General features: G+C 52.5%; 1 protein-coding gene across 4 annotated transcripts; it reads right to left on the bottom strand.

Annotated features, from left to right (window-relative positions):
• Window positions 1–472: 472 nt before the first annotated feature.
• Window positions 473–19,421, bottom strand: LOC122374987. 4 transcript variants are annotated; one of them, XR_006255313.1, is made up of 5 exons: window positions 19,136–19,311; window positions 12,937–12,983; window positions 11,151–11,252; window positions 4,475–4,546; window positions 1,306–1,491 (listed from the first exon to the last, which is right to left on the bottom strand). XR_006255313.1 is itself a non-coding variant. In XM_043354113.1 (3 exons), the coding sequence occupies exons 1-3, from the start codon at window positions 6,853–6,855 to the stop codon at window positions 1,451–1,453; spliced, it is 2,049 nt and encodes a 682-aa protein (XP_043210048.1). In that variant the 5' UTR covers window positions 6,856–7,199; the 3' UTR covers window positions 476–1,450. The 4 variants fall into 4 exon arrangements, 1 of the variants encoding a protein (XP_043210048.1); XR_006255315.1 differs by lacking the exon at window positions 11,151–11,252 and having other exon boundaries at window positions 473–1,491; window positions 19,136–19,421; XR_006255314.1 differs by lacking the exon at window positions 12,937–12,983 and having other exon boundaries at window positions 1,357–1,491; window positions 19,136–19,356.
• Window positions 19,422–19,785: the final 364 nt, after the last annotated feature.

The raw sequence follows: 19,785 nt of genomic DNA, 5'->3' as shown, positions 1-19,785 counted from the left end.
GTGCAAGCAATGGAGCGGTGGAACGTTACCTCTGAGGGCGACGTTAACACTCGGACTGGGCCAGTCCGGATGAACACGCTCCTCGCCCTAAGTTCTCAGACTGGGCGGGAGCACCTGTTGCTAGGTGGTAGGCTCGAATGCTACCGTACGTCTACGAAGTGACGAGCGCCCCTGCCAGCAGATCACCTGTCGTGACGCACTGTCACGCCAGCGGCTGTCCACTACAGGGCCCGTAGAAGAAGCCGATGAGGAAAAGGTCGTCATCTGCGTCAGGGCGAACACCTATCACCGCTAACGGAGAAGAAGGTTCGAGAGGCAGCTGTAAAGGACCCTGAGGGGTGTTCACGGGCACCGCACACTGCTGCGTGCGGTGTGTGCGGTGCGTCCAGCAGGCGTGGGGGTAGGGGATGGGTAGGCGGCTCTGACGTCACGGCTGCGTGCGGTGAACGATCCGCTGTGGCCAGTCCCGACCGGCCACAGCGGTCGCTGTGTGCGGTGACGGAAGGCTGACGTAGGGACGCAGTGGGCGGAGCTTGGAGGCTGTGTGCGGTCCGACCGCACACAGGGCCCGTGAACAGCCCTCAGCTCTCCAGCAACTGAGTGACGTCATCCTTTCCACTTCAGCAAAACTCGTCCCCTGCTGTCATTTCGGAATTCGGCAACACCGTGAGACTTGCTATAGGCATGTCGTGCCACTCTCCGTATCTCAAATCGTCCATTTGATACTGATGTCCATTGATACGGCTTTAAAGATGCTTCAAAGACGGCAAAAACCCATACGTCCTCGCGACCGAACAGGATAAACTCAATGCAGACAGCATATAACCACATGTCAAAAGCCCTCACGTCGTCCTTGTGTAGTGTAGCGACGTATTGGGTTTTGACGTTGCAAGCATTTCATAATCTGCAAGAACGTCTATGGGTTTACCGACGTGGATTTTGTCACTGGCACATAGGTTAGCCATGACGTGTGGGTTTTCGCCGACGTAGTGGGTTTTGACTGTGTCACTTCCGTGCTTTTCAAAGACGTGTGAATTCCAAAATTTGTTTTTCCTCTCCCAAAAAGCTTTTTTTGGTTTTTGAAAAAAATCCTCATGGCATGAAATAGAGCTTTGCAAGCTGGTCACAATGGTGTAAAAAACGAAAAATGACCCAAAATTGACATGTGGGGTTTTGACTTTGGACGGCAGAATGTGTTGGACTTGGTGCTTCATGCTTCCTTGTCTGCCGTTTTCTTTGTTTGTTAGCCATTGCCGCAAGATACATAGGTGCCTCTACTAGCGAGTCTAAAAAATCGGGAGGGGCAAACCATCAACATTTATTGTTTCTTTGCATATAAAAAGGTATACAAATTTAACAAAGAGGGTATTTAATGCAGGAAATTTCAATACGTTTATGAAAATAATGCAACACGTAAAGCTGATGCAGGCGATGTAAGGCGCCAAACCTTTCACTTACTTTTTTTGCGGTCCTTCTTCCGCTGTTCATGGCCTGTGGACATTAAAAAATATAGTTAACATTAGGAATAGAACCACTTAACCATGTAATTCTGTTAACATTACATGGTTATGCATGAGAACATAAATTTGGCCGGGGCGTCGCAAGTCCATCTACGACACGTCGCAAGTTACGACACATGTCCCGTCGCAAGTTGTGTCGTAGCGAAAAAGGAGGGATGTTGAGGAAAGAGGGGTTTGTCGGAGGATACGACAGAACGTAGCTACGACGAGGCTTAAATACCCGCTTTACTCGAGAATTTAAAAGGCTACACGATCAGCTGATCCCGTAGTAAACGTCAGTAAGGTCGAAAACTCTATCACGCATAACGGAACATTCGCCTTTCTGGTTTGAGAGCTTATGAGACAGCCAGGTCAAGCATGTTCTCTGATTCTGAAGCTTTGTCTCAACTGGGTGACTTGTGATCGCTAACGCTCACATAATTTGCCATAAAATTTGGGGTCGATCACAGGAGATTCGTGGCTAAAGAGCATCTAGAAGCTATGCTTTAGAAGAAATGAGTTCAGAGAGTTTGAAGTCACAGAGAGGTAAGAGAGTTGAAGTTGGAGGTCACAATTGGAGGTTACAGAGGTCATCTGGGACACGTCAGGTCACAGAAGTCAACTTGGGGACACGTCAGGTCACAGAGGTTAACTTTGGGTCATCACAGAGCTCAATTGGAGGTCAACTGGGACACGTCAGGTCACAAGAGTCAGCTTGGGGTCATCAAAGAGCTCAATTGGAGGTCACGGAGGTCATCTGGGACACGTCAAGTCACAGAGGTCAACTTGGGGTCATCACAGAGCTCAATTGGAGGTCATATGGGTCATCTGAGATACGTCAGGTCACAGAGGTCAACTTGGGGGTTATCACAGAGCTCTATTGGAGGTCATGGGGGTCATATGAGACACGTCAGGTCACAGAGGTCAACTTGAGGTCACCACAGGGCTCAATTGTAGGCCATCTGGGGACACTTCAGGTCACAGAGGTCAACTTGGGGTCATCAGAGACCTCAATTTGAGATCAGCTGGGACACGTCAGGTCACAGAGGTCAGCTTGGGGTTATCAGAGGTCACTTAGAGGTCATAGAGGTCATCTGGGACACGTCAGGTCAGAGAGGTCAACTTGGGGTCATCACAGAGCTCAATTTGAGATCATCTGGGACACGTCTGGTCACAGAGGTCAGCTTGGGCTCATCACAGAGCTCAATTGGGACACGTCAGGTCACAGAGGTCAGCTCGGAGTCATGAGAGAGCTCAATTGGAGGTCATATAGGACTCGTCAGGTCACAGAGGTCAACTTGGGGTCATCACAAAACTCGGAAGTCATCTGAGACACGTCAGGTCACAGAGGTCAGCTCGGAGTAATGAGAGAGCTCAATGGGAGGTCACGGAGGTCATCTGAGACACGGCAGATCACAGAGGTCAACTGGGGTCATCACAGAGCTAAATTGGAGTCATGGGGGCCATCTGAGACACGTCGTTTTTGGAATTGGGAGAATCTTTTGGGGGATGCCCCTCGCAACGTCCAAGATCGCCTTTCTGGACTCGCCAGTAGTTGCTGGAATGATATAAGGCTGCTTTGTATCCCTGAATACCCCAATGAATTTGAATATAACATATTATGCACCATTTTTAACACTCGCTGGCACGGATTGAGGCCTCACAGATGATCCGTCGGTTCAAGCTCTATAACTCGCGTTAGCGTCAACGGATTGTAACCAAATTTTAACTCAAGTTCAAACAATTTTACACTAACCATGTAAATTTCGTGACCATGGCCCGAATGACCTGTGACCTGTGACCTCTTCCTCAAAGCAAGGTTAGCTTACGACACAACTTACGACTGCTATTTCAAATTCGTAAGTTGTGTCGCAAATCAGGCAACTTGCGACAGGCTTTACTACTTAAGTAACGCTACTCATCGATTGATCCCTCCAAAAACGACTTACTACACAACTTGCGACACGTCGCAGTTACGACGAGGCTTACGACGCTCTGGATTCCTCCGGCCAAAAAGATCTTTTCGCTTCATGTCTTGTTAAAGATTTTGAGTTTGTCGTTTCGTTAGCACGACGTCCCCTAAACCTGCACCTGTCTACTGCTTTTTTTTTGCCACCCCGAACAAGAACGACTGAGGAGGGGGGGGGGGGCTTGATACGACCCCACTTACGTTTCGCTCCCATGGAACTAAAAACAGCAAATTTTCATGGGAAAGGGGCTCATGAGTCCTCGCTCCCTAACTACATCAATATTTAGAGGGTTTGCATGATAAAAGCCAGCATTAAAAATAAAAATGGCGCTTTTCAGCACGAAACGCTACGTGTCTCGAAAAAAAACATAAAAGCTAGAACAATTAAGATAGCATTCGATAACTTAGAACAAGCCCTATCGAGCTTTATCAAAATATTTTGTCTCAATACGTTAAGCTCAAGATTTCACCAAAGGAGACGCAGTGAGTGTTGCTTAAATACTTTTTTGCATATGACATTTCATATGTAACAGATTTAGCAAAATTGCAAACGAGGCCGAGGGTAGACGAGGTTGGGTGGCGGGCGGCGCTTCACGCCGCCATCGAGCTGCTATTGCAAAAAAAAAAAAATCGCCCATGGGTCGGATTCCCTCCCTCCTCAGACGGACGTGAGTAAAGGCATTCTCGCATGGACAATGCAGTTATTGAGCGATACGCTTATTATCCTGCATCGATCGCAGTGCTTCAATAAATGCATATGAACTCACCTATGCAATTGCCCTCCCACTATAAAACTTCAGGCCGGACTATAGTCTGTTCCATATCAAGCTTGCGGTCGGAGTCCCCTTGGCAGTTCCAGGCAATTCGCTGAGCGCGCTACTCCATTCAATAATTTGAGTCTTAGAATGTAAGATGTATGCACAGAAATCACGCACTGCCTTCAACAGAGCACTTCAGCCGCAAGCTTGACATGGAACACGCTATAGATGTAGTGAATGCGCCTCACCTCCTTCATCGTCCTCTTGGCGATCATCAGCCGGACCGCCCTCATTTTCAGAGCCTGGCTCGTCGAAGTCCTCTGAAAAACCGTCTCTGTCAGATTTAAGAATATGTGTGATGCAAAATAAGTGCCTGCCATAATGGGCAAGCATTTCTGAAAAAAAAAACGCTGAACGGAACATATGTGCTACGGTGGTACCCGGACTGCTTTGGCTATCCGCGCTCGTCCTTAATCTGAAGTACAGCACCATGGGTCTGCATATAACCTAGTAGTACCAGTGAACTTTAACGGTCTTACATTGCCTTCGCTCTGTACGATTCTCTTCATGGTGTTATTGCATTGCCTCTTTAACACTACATTGCAAATTAATGCTTTAACTGCATGAAATGTCTGCTAAAATGACAGACGAATGGTGATGTTACGATTAGCACATGTACAAACGATTAGTTACCTTCAGTGAGCATCTCCTCCAGGCTCCGTCCGCTATATTTTGAGAGGCATCCTTCGTCCAGCTTCATCATCAGGATGGAGGCACGCGTCAGTTCGTGAGTAGCGTCTGACAGTCTGTAGTACCCACGATGCACGTCTTTGTCATGTCCCATGTGCCGGGTGAGCACCTCCATATCGAATTCACCCATCTCTAGAATCTGGGACGTTGTAGCACAATATTTCCGTAGTTTTGTTGCATGGAAGAGATCTGCCCTGTTTAGTGCCATGTCCGACAACTGCTCTTTAAGCACCACGCCTGCGTTGTAGTGTCCTGTAGTCCTCGCCAGAGGGTTTGCGAACAGATACTTGTTATCCTTGTCAATGTACGTCTCCCGGTTGTCTACCAGTAGCTGCAGCGGAGCCGCGCAGTCGCTCGGTATCAGGGTGGGGACCTTGTTCCCGCACTTGCCGCGGGACATGACGACGTCGAGCTCGTTGAACAACTTCTTTTCTGTTTCACCCATTGACTTGTTCACTTCTTCTACCGTCTCTTGTTTGTACATCTCTCGGTTGATCCATGATTGCAGCAGGATGCTGCTAAGCTCCTTAGGACGGCGTTTGTTGAATACTAGCAAACGGGCGAGAACCGCTTTGCTCAGCCTTGCATAGTCTGTCATGCCATGTATTCCCTTTTCTGTCATTTCTTTCACTCGTTCCTTCATTTTTTCGGTGAAAAGCTTCAAATCGCTGGTAAAGGGCAGCATGTCTTTCTTGTCATACTTGTTCGACTCGCGGTTCTTCAGCGCTACGCTGCTGATCTTCACATTCCAGAATTGGTCCACGTGATACAAGAACGCCTCAGCATCTTTCACTTCGCTTTCTTCTTTCTTGATCAGCGCAATGCCCTTCTTGAGAGCAGCCAGCTGTCGTAGTTCGCCTCCAATCCGCATGGCCTTTGAAGGAGTTTTGTATGTGGGCAGCCCCGTGTGGGCGTTTAGCTTGTCCTGCTCAAACCCACAGACGGATTTGGTGGCACTTACAACCGTATCAAATCCTTCGCCATTGATCAGCTCTTGCATGCTCTTTCCGGCTGCTTGGACAACTTCGCCCATCATCCTTAGGCGCTGGCTTATCTGCGCAAAACCCGACCTTCCAAGTTTCGCGTGCAAGTTGGCACCCCACTTCTTCAGGAGTTCATCGTTCTTTATGGTCTTCGTAACTGCATCGTCGTGCATACGAGACAATATGTCCTTGTGATACCCAGTATTTTCTTCTTGGCCGTCACTCAGGAGCGTCCGGCTCTCTGCCAGCACCGTGGGAATGTCTGGGCATTCTGTTTTGCGAGCCACACAGTGATGTTTTATGTGCTGCATCATGTTGGTTTTAACCACAAAAAGATAGCAGTAAGGACATGGCACGTAGTCGTCCACGGACGCCTGGTCCGACTTCCTTCCCAAGATCATGTCACCTTCACCCCTTTGTAGGACGAGTTTGTTGTGCTCCATGTTGCCTTTGTTGATCATCACGGTGATTTTCATTTTTCGTTCCTGCTCAGAATCACACTCCTGTATATCCTTGACTTCCTTCTCGTCACGGTGGACCGTCTTGATATGGCGCCATATCAGATTTCTCTTTTGCTTGCAATATATGCAAACATTTTTTTTCCGCACTTCGCCGCACGATGCGCCGTTCCTCGCCGACTGAGATGTACGCGACTGAGAACTGTGCTGGGGCGGAGCCACCTCAACACCGTCGCTGACATCAGACTCAGCTCCCTGTTCTCCGTATTCGTTCTCCTCCAAATGGTGGTTCTCGGGAGCCGTGATCTCTGTTTGATTGCACATCAAGTGCTCAGGAAAAGTCCATGTGCCATGGTCCCCTGCATCCTGGACTGAAGCCCTCGAAGTAGAGCAGGTGGGTGACATAAGGTCGTACTCGCTTGCAGAGAACGGCGTCATGTCGATCAGTTCAGTTGGCAGTGCTGTTGAATAAGAGGTTTTTACTGACCCACAAACTCCCGTCTCAGAGGTAGGTGGGGAAACACGAGACGGGGCTCCAACCGTCGCCCCAGTAGTTGTACACAGATGAAGAGCATCCCATCTTCTAGCGTCCGGGGTCGGGACGGGCGGCAGGCCTCCAGCCGCAGTCTCGGAAGTCGCACGCAGATGACGGGCATCAGCCCGCCTTCCCGCTTCAGAGGTCGGGACGGGCGGCGGGGCTCTGGCCGCAGTCTCAGAAGTCTCACGCAGATGATGAGCACCCCACCTTCTAGCGTCCGCGGTCGGGACGGGCGGCGGGCCTCCGGTCGCAGTCTCAGAAGTCTCACGCAGATAAAGAGCATCCCACCTTCCAGCGTCCGGGGTCGGGACGGGCGGCGGGGCTCCGGTCGCAGTCTCAGAAGTCTCACGCAGATGAAGAGCATCCCACCTTCTAGCGTCCGGGGTCGGGACGGGCGGCGGGCCTCCGGTCGCAGTCTCAGAAGTCTCACGCAGATGAAGAACATCCCACCTTCCAGCGTCCGGGGTCGGGACGGGCGGCGGGGCTCCGGTCGCAGTCTCAGAAGTCTCACGCAGATGAAGAGCATCCCACCTTCCAGCGTCAGAGGTCGGGACGGGCGGCGGGGCTCTGGCCGCAGTCTCAGAAGTCTCACGCAGATGATGAGCATCCCACCTTCCAGCGTCCGGGGTCGGGACGGGCGGCGGGCCTCCGGTCGCAGTCTCAGAAGTCTCACGCAGATGATGAGCATCCCATCTTCCAGCGTCCGGGGTCGGGACGGGCGGCGGGCCTCCGGTCGCAGTCTCAGAAGTCTTACGCAGATGAAGAGCATCCCACCTTCCAGCGTCAGAGGTCGGGACGGGCGGCGGGGCTCTGGCCGCAGTCTCAGAAGTCTCACGCAGATGAGCATCCCACGTTCTAGCGTCAGAGGTCGGGACGGGCGGCGGGGCTCCGGTCGCAGTCTCAGAAGTCTCACGCAGATGAAGAGCATCCCACCTTCCAGCGTCCGGGGTCGGGACGGGCGGCGGGGCTTCGGTCGCAGTCTCAGAAGTCTCACGCAGATGAAGAGCATCCCATCTTCCAGCGTCAGAGGTCGGGACGGGCGGCGGGGCTCTGGCCGCAGTCTCAGAAGCCTCACGCAGATGATGAGCATCCCACCTTCTAGCGTCCGGGGTCGGGACGGGCGGCGGGGCTCTGGCCGCAGTCTCAGAAGTCTCACGCAGATGAGCATCCCACGTTCTAGCGTCAGAGGTCGGGACGGGCGGCGGGGCTCTGGCCGCAGTCTCAGAAGTCTCACGCAGATGATGAGCATCCCACCTTCCAGCGACCGGGGTCGGGACGGGCGGCGGGGCTCTGGCCGCAGTCTCAGAAGTCTCACGCAGATGAGCATCCCACGTTCTAGCGTCAGAGGTCGGGACGGGCGGCGGGGCTCTGGCCGCAGTCTCAGAAGTCTCACGCAGATGATGAGCATCCAACCTTCTAGCGTCCGGGGTCGGGACGGGCGGCGGGCCTCCGGTCGCAGTCTCAGAAGTCTCACGCAGATGAAGAGCATCCCACCTTCCAGCGACCGGGGTCGGGACGGGCGGCGGGGCTCTGGCCGCAGTCTCAGAAGTCTCACGCAGATGAGCATCCCACGTTCTAGCGTCAGAGGTCGGGACGGGCGGCGGGGCTCTGGCCGCAGTCTCAGAAGTCTCACGCAGATGATGAGCATCCAACCTTCTAGCGTCCGGGGTCGGGACGGGCGGCGGGCCTCCGGTCGCAGTCTCAGAAGTCTCACGCAGATGAAGAGCATCCCACCTTCCAGCGTCCGGGGTCGGGACGGGCGGCGGGCCTCCGGTCGCAGTCTCAGAAGTCTCACGCAGATGAAGAGCATCCCACCTTCCAGCGTCCGGGGTCGGGACGGGCGGCGGGCCTCCGGTCGCAGTCTCAGAAGTCTCACGCAGATGAAGAGCATCCCACCTTCTAGCGTCCGGGGTCGGGACGGGCGGCGGGCCTCCGGTCGCAGTCTCAGAAGTCTCACGCAGATGAAGAGCATCCCACCTTCCAGCGTCAGAGGTCGGGACGGGCGGCGGGGCTCCGGTCGCAGTCTCAGAAGTCTCACGCAGAAGAGCATCCCACCTTCCAGCGTCAGAGGTCGGGACGGGCGGTGGGGCTCTGGCCGCAGTCTCAGAAGTCTCACGCAGATGAGCATCCCACGTTCTAGCGTCAGAGGTCGGGACGGGCGGCGGGGCTCTGGCCGCAGTCTCAGAAGTCTCACGCAGATGATGAGCATCCAACCTTCTAGCGTCCGGGGTCGGGACGGGCGGCGGGCCTCCGGTCGCAGTCTCAGAAGTCTCACGCAGATGAAGAGCATCCCACCTTCCAGCGTCCGGGGTCGGGACGGGCGGCGGGCCTCCGGTCGCAGTCTCAGAAGTCTCACGCAGATGAAGAGCATCCCACCTTCTAGCGTCCGGGGTCGGGACGGGCGGCGGGCCTCCGGTCGCAGTCTCAGAAGTCTCACGCAGATGAAGAGCATCCCACCTTCCAGCGTCAGAGGTCGGGACGGGCGGCGGGCCTCCGGTCGCAGTCTCAGAAGTCTCACGCAGATGATGAGCATCCCATCTTCTAGCGTCCGGGGTCGGGACGGGCGGCGGGCCTCCGGTCGCAGTCTCAGAAGTCTCACGCAGATGAAGAGCATCCCACCTTCCAGCGTCCGGGGTCGGGACGGGCGGCGGGCCTCCGGTCGCAGTCTCAGAAGTCTCACGCAGATGATGAGCATCCCATCTTCTAGCGTCCGGGGTCGGGACGGGCGGCGGGCCTCCGGTCGCAGTCTCAGAAGTCTCACGCAGATGATGAGCATCCCATCTTCTAGCGTCCGGGGTCGGGACGGGCGGCGGGGCTCTGGCCGCAGTCTCAGAAGTCTCACACAGATGAAGAGCATCCCACCTTCCAGCGTCCGGGGTCGGGACGGGCGGCGGGGCTCCGGTCGCAGTCTCAGAAGTCTCACGCAGATGAAGAGCATCCCACCTTCCAGCGTCAGAGGTCGGGACGGGCGGCGGGGCTCTGGCCGCAGTCTCAGAAGTCTCACGCAGATGATGAGCATCCCACCTTCTAGCGTCCGGGGTCGGGACGGGCGGCGGGCCTCCGGTCGCAGTCTCAGAAGTCTCACGCAGATGAAGAGCATCCCACCTTCCAGCGTCCGGGGTCGGGACGGGCGGCGGGGCTCCGGTCGCAGTCTCAGAAGTCTCACGCAGATGAAGAGCATCCCATCTTCCAGCGTCAGAGGTCGGGACGGGCGGCGGGGCTCTGGCCGCAGTCTCAGAAGCCTCACGCAGATGAGCATCCCACGTTCTAGCGTCAGAGGTCGGGACGGGCGGCGGGGCTCTGGCCGCAGTCTCAGAAGTCTCACGCAGATGAAGAGCATCCCACCTTCCAGCGTCCGGGGTCGGGACGGGCGGCGGGCCTCCGGTCGCAGTCTCAGAAGTCTCACGCAGATGAAGAGCATCCCACCTTCTAGCGTCCGGGGTCGGGACGGGCGGCGGGGCTCCGGTCGCAGTCTCAGAAGTCTCACGCAGATGAAGAGCATCCCACCTTCCAGCGTCAGAGGTCGGGACGGGCGGTGGGGCTCTGGCCACAGTCTCAGAAGTCTCACGCAGATGAGCATCCCACGTTCTAGCGTCATAGGTCGGGACGGGCGGCGGGGCTCTGGCCGCAGTCTCAGAAGTCTCACGCAGATGATGAGCATCCAACCTTCTAGCGTCAGAGGTCGGGACGGGCGGCGGGGCTCCGGTCGCAGTCTCAGAAGTCTCACGCAGATGATGAGCATCCCACCTTCTAGCGTCCGGGGTCAGGACGGGCGGCGGAGCTCCGTCCATCGCATGGGTAGCCGGTCGCAGCCCATGAGTCGTCATAGTCAAGTCAAGTCCAGGATATTTGTGGTATACATGATACTCAGTGGTGTGAGGAGGGGTTTCATCCACGCGGCCGGCTGACCCAGGAGATGAAGGGAGGACTTCTGGAAAGAAAAGATATGGCAACGCATAAGGAAGCATGGCGGTAGGAGGATGAATGCTGTCTTGATTTTTTAACCATCACCAGTGATTCGGCGAGTGATTTTAAAATGTAGGATCAGGTAGTGAGCCAAAAAAAGAACAATGTCTAAAGAAAAACCAGAAAAACGATTGAATTATGATGTGTTGATTAGCATAGATACAAGTAGATTTGGGTGGACTGAGTAACTGGTAACAACACAAATGTAGGCACCATAGTCACGTCTTACCTCGTCCATTTTTACGTGAGTGACGCTGCGCGCCTTTATGTCTGCCACGGGAGTGGAGAGCAGCAAGCAGCATCCTCTTCCCATATGATCCAGCTATGCGCCCTGTCAAATATTGATAGCTATTAGCTAACATAAAATACTAAAGGAAGTTTCCCAGCCAGCAATTGGTTTGGCTCAAGTCCGTTTTGCCCTAGCGACTCCGGCACGCCAGATTTGGGCCGGTGTAAACGGAACGCCGTCGGAATAAGAGTTTGGGTCGATATGGCTCTATTCCGGTTAACCAGTCTTTGCCGTAGCGTTCCGGAGCTAGTATGGCTTCGGACCGACAAGTCCGGCCGGCACTAGCGAGCGGTGGCCTGACCTGACCTTGCCGGAGGGGCCGTGACGTCACCGGCGGGCGGTCAGAGCGAGTCGGCAGAGCCTCACTCTACGCGGCCCGAGCGAGCAGTGAGGATCGGTGAATAGGACATAGGGGAGGGAGGGGAGGGGAGGGGAGGGAGGGGAGAGAGAGAGAGAGAGAGAGAGAGAGAGAGAGAGAGAGAGAGAGAGAGAGAGAGAGAGAGAGAGAGAGAGAGAGAGAGAGAGAGAGAGAGAGAGAGAGAGAGAGGCGGCCGGCCAATAATTAGGCAGCCAACACTGAGTTGAATGAAGCACACGATGCTGACAACGTTACGGAGTTAACTATAAGATAATGTCATGCGTTTAATGTGATTGGATTTTTCACTTAAATGCTTTCTTCCTTTGTGACCCACAACCCCTAATTTGGGGAGGACAAGCTGCCCCAACGGTTCCTGACCTTATGAAAAGTTGTGGGGCACCGCCCCCACGGCCCCAGAGTTGTGGGGGCTAGCTGCCCCACTGCCCCCGGTTCCCGCGCCTATGTATGAATCTATGAAATTATGTTGGTATATTTCCGATTTCGATCCCTCCAGTTGGAGGGGCTCAAATACCTTACGAGCCCCCCTTCCCAGCCGAAAAGTTGGAGGGGCTCAGCACCCCCTAGCCCCCCCCCCCGGCTCCCGCGCCACTGCCCCCCCCCCCCAAGGCAAATCATGGGCATCATAGCATTTATTGCCCCCCCCCCCAAACTAACCGATGAGCCCCCATGGGGGTATGGGGCCCTGGCCCTTATTCGATTATCACGAGGCTCAAGAAACACACGCCAGCTATTCGCACAGCTCCCATACCGGTCTTTGAGGGTCCTACAATGACCTCTGAGGGTCCCTCAGTGGCGGTCATGCGCCCACCTTGACCGCTGAGCCCCCAGCATGACATTAAAAACTCAGACCACCAGCACGGCGCAGGTTAATAGCATCTGCAAATTTGAGCACTCTACTAAGCTATGCCTTCGTCGATTGTATTTACATAAATTTTGAACATGAGACCTAATACAGCTCTGAGGAACCCCAATCAGAACATTTTTCCCACCTTGCCCTTCACCCATTTAGCACTATACGCTGCTGGCGTCCTGTCAACCGGGTCTAGTATATTCCCCTTCATGCCTTGCAGCTTCAATTGCAATACTATCCTTATGTGTGGTACTTTATCAAACGCATTATTGAGGTCAAGGTATGCTACCTACATCAAACTGCTTTCTTTGCCAAAAGTGTTTGTATCTGTCGCAGCTTCAAAAAAGTCTAGGTTAAACATAAACAGCCTTTATTTAACTCATGCTGGATATTGCCTATCACACTGTTTTCATCCAAAGATTCTACCACTTTCCCCTAGATTATGGATTCCAATATTCTGCAAACCAAGGAATACTTCGACAGTGACTGTAACTCACCTCGTTTGGTATCCATCTGTGATTGGATAGTGGAGACTGACGCCAACCTGAAAACAAGTGTTATTGGCAGTCAAGGTGTGAGAGGTGCATACACTAAATATTGCCGCTTGTATCATTGAAACTTTTACATCCGTCCGCCCGCTCATTGCCAGCAACACCAACATGACTAGGGATCCAGCAAAAAGTGATTGATGTTCCCTCTCGGTCGAGGGCTGTCAGACGGAGAAGAATCTCCTGTACGAGGAGGTCGGTCGAATAGAATTGTGTCAAGGCCTGGAGACCACTCAATGAGTCAGATGGGCTCCTATGTAGCCACACTTATCTCCATAAAGGACCAATGCGCCGGTTTCTGAGAGACCTTGCCGGCTTCTGAGGGCCCTAGTAACGGCCAATGAGGGATCAGCTGCAATGGCTCCACACCCGTCTGTGATAGCCCCACGGCCCACACCAGTGTTTCTAAAAGCCACCACATCGGCACCTGCGAGGCCCCTCACGCCATCTCCAAGGGACCCACATCAGCGCATCGCCCGTAACCCTCGCCGTATTGTAGTAACATTAACCCTCGCCCGTATTGGTGTTTTTCCAGCCGCGAACGTATAGGTAAGGGGGCGGGGGCCCGTTGCCCCCCCCTTGCCGTTTCGCCTATGATTGAGCTAGAGTTTCGCAGAAAAAAAAACGAGCGTGTTGCCCGTGACGAGAGGAAACCGATGACACCCAATATTAAGGTCCTAGTTCATTGGTTGACCTTCCAGGTCAGGTCAAAGACCCAGAAGTCGGGAAAATCGGGACCTGTTAGAACGTCGTAGTGTGGCAGTGTGGCTGATATGGGGGCTTTCGGGGTGTTGATCACGAATATCATGTTAATTTTGATCACAGATGATGTCCTCATGCATTTTAACTGGGCCGGGTCAGGTCAGGTCAGGTCAACCAGTAGGGGTCCTGCCGGGTCTTCGCAGTAGGTGTCAACCGCCTCTGACAGCTTCGTAACATGTTACGAAGGCACCAAAACTACTTCGTTAATGTTCATATGGTTGCTAAATTCGAATTCAGCTCCAAAAACTAGCCTAGAAACATGTAAAACTCGAAAAAGTGAACCGAGGTCATCAAAGGTCAATGACCTGACCAGACCTTCAGGTGACCTTGACACCCACCCTAATGCATGGGGGCAACATCATATCACATGTTTGAACGCCTGAAACCACGAAAAGACTGGAAACGCGCGGCTAATGCGAGCCGACATACGCCGAACCGCGATTCCGGCCAAACATGGGCTCGAAAAGTAGGTCACAGGTCAAAGGTCATTTAGGTCAGGGTCATGAAATTTTTAGGGTAGGTGTAAAATTGAATAACCCGAGGGTACTGAAAGTTTCGTCGCGATCGGCCGCTTTTTACGCGAGTTATTCGCGAAAAACCGAGGGGGCCGTTCGACCCCTCCCCTACACGAACGTGGGTTAAGGGCCTACATCGGCGGCTCTGAGAGTCCCCAAACCAGCGTCTCTGAGGGCCACGTACCAGTGACTGGGCCAGTACCAGTGATGGCCTCTTACCAGCCTCTGAGTGTCCTTGCCAGTCTTAGTCTATGAACTATGAAAGGCCACTTTCCACTTTCAGGCCACTGTGCAGGGCCACGCACATGCCAATGATGGCCCCACCAGTGTCTCTAAGCCCTAAGGCCCCGCGGCCCGCAACGGCGGCTGTGAGGACTCAACACCAGCGCATCTGACGGCCTTTCACACCGGTGACTGAGGAGCTCGCTTGCTTCGTTTGCTCGTAAAATACCATGCACATTAGGCACACTCCTTGGGCATAAATGGTATTTTTACGTGCCAATTTTTAACATTTTCTCAGGGCAGACCGTTTTAAAGAGGCCTGTCTGCCAGTGGGACCGGACCCACCGTGCCCCCCTCCCATCGAAAGGTCCTGGATACGTCCCTGCCTGGGCTGACCCCGGGCCCCCGGGTGACTCGCGGGCCCCTTCAAGAGCAGGTGATCCCCTCGTGGGCGAAATCCTGGGTACGTGTCTGACGTACATCGTGCATAGTTAATCCAACAACTATTTGTCATGTTGATTTGATTTTTTAAAAATAAATTTAGTCCGAACCTTTTGATGGGAACACGGGCGTAGGAACGTCATGAAAAGTGGGTGGGCCACCCTGTCAAGGGGCCTCCTTTTCCAGGGGGCCTCCTATTTTCAGGGGCCTCCAACTTTTGCCTCGTCCTGCCGGCTGCTTTCAAGTATGACCTCCAAATCTAGCTTCTGAGATCGAGCAGATGTACCCAGGGGCGTAACCGCTTCAGCGAACAGTGCGGGAAGTCCGCACCATTTTTAAAACTTATTCTCCCTCCGATTTTTTTTTTAGAATCTATATGCCGCAAACGGTGCATGACCCCTGAAAACCCTTACACAAATGTCTTCCTCGTTTCCCAGGTGCCCCCATTAGCTTTATAGGCGCCCTCTTTGGCATATAAGCGCCCTATGTATAGTCATCAGAGACATCCCTATATGTCCCACAGTCGCCCCGTTGTCGCATACAATGTGCGCTTATCATAGGCGTCTCTCTTTTATGGACACTTGAAGGCGCCTCTCTTTGCCATGCCGGCGCCCCTGTTTCTTATGAATGCACCCTCATGGCATCGATCCATTGCAGTGCAGACCTCTATTGCATGTGGACGCCCATATATGTAGGCCTCAGAGGCACCCCTCTTTCGCATTAAGGCACACCTAAGGGCTTCATAGGCGCCCTTCTATTGCACGTAGGTGCCCTACTGTCTCAGAACCGCTCCCCTTTGGCATGCAGACGCCCATCTTTCGACAGAGGAGCCGCTGTGGTTCTTAAGACGGCATGTTACTCCCAGACGCAGATGGGGCTCTCGGAGTCGGGACCTTCAGTCGATGATGGGTGCCCGCCAGATGTGGACCCTCGGAGACGCCGGTATGGGGCCCTCTGAGATGCCGGTATGTGGCCCTTAGAGACACCGGTGTGGAACCCTCAGATACTTCAGTGTGAAGCCCTTACAATTGCTGGTGTGGAGCTATGAATGCGCTGGCTTAAATCCCTCAGAGGCCGGTACATGGACATTAGAGCTCAGTGAGAGCTTGGCTTGTGTGGTGCCTTCAGTGGCCTTGTGGAGCCGTTAGACATCAACATTCAACATGGTGCTCTCAGGAGCCGGTGAGTCCTCAGAGTCACCGGTGTAGGGCCTTCAGAGCTCCGAGATACTGGTGTGGGGCCCTCAGAGGTGTCGGTGTGGGTCCTTCATATGTACTTATAGAGCCTTGAGATGCACAGGTGTGGTGGCCCACAGAGGCGCCGGTGTGGGGCCCCCAGAGCCACCGATATAGGGCCCTAAGAGACACTAGTATGACCCTCAAAGGCGCCGCTGTGTGGCGCTCATAAACACTGGTGTGGAGCCATCACAGGCGGGTGGAGCCGTTAGAGGCCGGAAAGGGCCCTTAGATGCCTACAAGGAGCCTTCAGAAGCCGGCGTGGCACCCTTATGGGAATAAGCGTGTCTACTTAGGACCCCTTGAGGTGCTCTCATGTGCTCTGTGGGGCTCTACCGAGCCGAAATATGGCCACGGCAAGTTGCCGCCACCTGGCTCTTCGGACTATCATTCTCAGGGGCCTCATCTGCCTAGTTTGAATAGAAGGGCCTCTCAGAAAATCAGTCTCATGGGCCTCCTCTGGCTAGTATAAATAGAAGGGCCTGTTAGACCATCAATCCTAGGGCCTCTTCTGGTTAGTATAAATAGAAGAGCCTCTCAGACCATTAATCTCAGGGGGCTCCTGTGGACAGTATAAATAAAAGGGCCTCTCAGACCATCAGTCTCGGGGGCCTCCCTAGAAAAGTGTAAATGTGGATAGAAGGCCCCCTCAGATTCATTAGGAGTGAACCTCTCTGACTATCAGTCTTAGGGGCCTCTTGTGGCCAGTATGAATATAAGAGCCTCTCAGACCATCGGTCCCAGGGGCCTCTTCTGACTAGTTTGGATAGAGGGCCCTCCCAGACCACCGGTTTCAGGGGCCTCCAGTGGCCAGTTATATGAACAGAAGGGCCTCACAGCCATCAGCCTCGGGGGCCTCTTCTGACTGGTGTGGATATGAGGGCCTCTCATACCATCAGTCTCAGGGGCCTCCTCTGCCTAGTGTGAATATAAGGGCTTCCCAGGCCATCAGTCTCAGGGGACTCTTCAGACTGGTGCCGGATTGAGGGACCTCCCAGTCCCAGACAGAAAGTTTTGGGGGGTCTCCTGTGGCCAGTATGAATAGAAGGGCCTCTCAGTCCATCAGTCTCATGGGCCTCTTCTGCCTGGTGTGATTATAAGGGCCTCTCAGGTCATCAGTCTCAGAGGCCTCCTCTGACTACAGTGTAGATGGATAGGCCTCCCAGACCATCAGTCTCAGGGGCCTCTTCTGACTATTGAGGATAGAGGGGCCTCCTCTGACTAGTGAGGGTAGGGGGCCTCGGCTAGACCGCCAGTGTCAGGGGCCTATTCTGACTAGTGTGGATGGAGGGGAGGGGCCTCCCAGACCACCAGTCTCAGACCTCCGACTAGTGTGGATAAAGGGGCCTCCCAGACCGCCGGTGTCAGTGGCCTCCCCAGACCAGTGTGGATATTGGGGCCTCCTCAGATCCACTAGGGCCTCTCAGGCCATCAGTCTCAGGCGCTTCGACTGTCAAGTATGAATAGAGGGCCTCCTTGGATCCATCACGGCCCCTTGGAGTCCGTGCGTGGGGATTCGTGGAACTTATTTTTACCAAGTTTGTTTATTATGGGAGGTGACGACGTCCTCTCAAATCGAGACGAGGGCCTAGAGTAAAAAGTGGGTGGGCCAAAACACATGGTTGGCCCCCACTCGAAAAGTGGGTGGGCACTTACCCACCTGCCCACCATTGGTGTACCCTATGTTCCAGTGTTGCAAAAGTTGCCGCTGATTGGTGTCTCCAGACACCAAAGATTTTTGTACTCAGTACTCATCATAGAAAAAAATATAATTTTGTACTCACTTTTCAGGGAAACTGAAATCAATGGGTAAACCCCATAACGATAGCATGCCAGTCAAAAGTTAAGTGTCCACTGAGTTAGAAATAAATGTAATGTAACAAAAACAAGCATTACCCAGCCACAGCCCACAACAATCACAAAGTTTAATTCGCCGAAAGTAAAGTCTTTCAATCACTGGAAGAAATTACCCAATCTACAACCACAACCTACAACCTAAAACCTACAATCTACAGCATCACATATGGTAGCTCGTGCTATGTCTGCCCTACCAATGCCAAATTTATAAGCATATAGGGAGTGACCATGTGCTAATTTAGTAAAGGAGAAAATGTAAGCAATTAATTTGTGCAGTAGCATAAGTCACAACTAAGAAATTGGCCAAACATGTCAAAATAGCAATAACAGCAGTGTCCAAGAGCTAAGTGGATTTCTTAAAGGCAATTCCGAGCATTCCGAGCCATTGCTAGATTTTCATTTATCTTCTTTGATGGGGTAAGAAAATACAAATGACATTTTGTAAGCATGATTTCAGAACCTATCCATACAACTTAATGTAAATAATAAAATGATTACAGGCAGTAAAAACAAAATTGTTTAAGTTTTTTAACCATGCAGGTTATCTACGAAGGTAGTCGTAAAGCAGGCGTCACACTTCTTTTTGCAACCAAGGAAAGGCGCTCTACCCAAAGTTGCTTTCTTATCGAACCAAACCAAACCAAACTGAACCTAACCTTACCTACAACCTACAACCTAGAATCTACCACCTAAACCACCTAAAATCTACAACCTAACCTAGTACCTACAGCGCCTCTCCTTGGTTGCGAAAAGAAGTGTGACGCCTGCTCTACTACTACCCCTACGAAGCCCCGAAACATCAATACCCAATAGGTACCCATATCATGCAGATATTATTATCATGTAAAACATTGGACCCAGCCCAATACCATCAAAGGTAAAGTCATTCAATTGTTAACTAGCATACCTACTTAGATTGAATTAAAATATTAAATTCAGTTGGTTTCTATGGAGCATTTAATCAGTAGGTATTTGATTGCATCTGGTTGCTTAGTTTGGTGGGTAAATTTGCAAAGGATGGCTGTCTGCATGGGGATATTGCATAAATTTATTAATATTTTCCGAAGTTGAATTGCGATTGAATCAACATTCAACAATGAAAACCCTAAAACTTACCTGCAACATCAACATAACCTCCACACTGACACCAACTCCACGTCCACACCCTCCGAAGTAATCGAAGTAACTTCACTTCAAAATGGGTGCAAAATGGCACAGTGTATATAAATACAAAATGGCAGATGCATGCTGCATTGCATAACAGGTTGTGCGCCACTTTGGCCTAAGCTGAAAGAGGCCATATAGGGAAATGCCCTGCGCAAATGTTCAAATAAACAGGATATTCAAATCGTGATTTTCAAATATGGTAGCTCTTCATATCAGAACAGCGACGTCTTTCCACTTTGTTCAAAATCTGTGCAAGTCGCGTGAGGTAATAAACCCGATTTATTACAACGTTCTCAGATGTCGCTGTAAATTTTTTTCCCGACCTTTCACGTTAAATCCTGACATTTCAATTTATTGCATCATAAGATGATGTAATAACCTGAAATGTTTTGAAATTCCGGTTTATCGCAACAAAATGATACAATAAATCGGGTTTTACAATGCATGGAAGCACGCTGGCATCAATCGCACGCACCTCCCGCAAGCGATTGATGCGAGAAGAATTATAATGTATTTGAATAGGCTCTCGCATGCGATTTCCTGAACGCGGAAAGAGTCTGTTTCAGCCTTTACTGGAATGCCCCGCGAAGTATGCAGAA

The sequence above is a fragment of the Amphibalanus amphitrite genome, unplaced genomic scaffold, assembly GCF_019059575.1.
Source record: "Amphibalanus amphitrite isolate SeventyFive unplaced genomic scaffold, NRLGWU_Aamphi_draft 001752F_arrow, whole genome shotgun sequence".
Lineage (NCBI taxonomy): Eukaryota > Metazoa > Arthropoda > Thecostraca > Balanomorpha > Balanidae > Amphibalanus > Amphibalanus amphitrite.
This window is presented reverse-complemented; position numbering and strand designations above follow the sequence as displayed.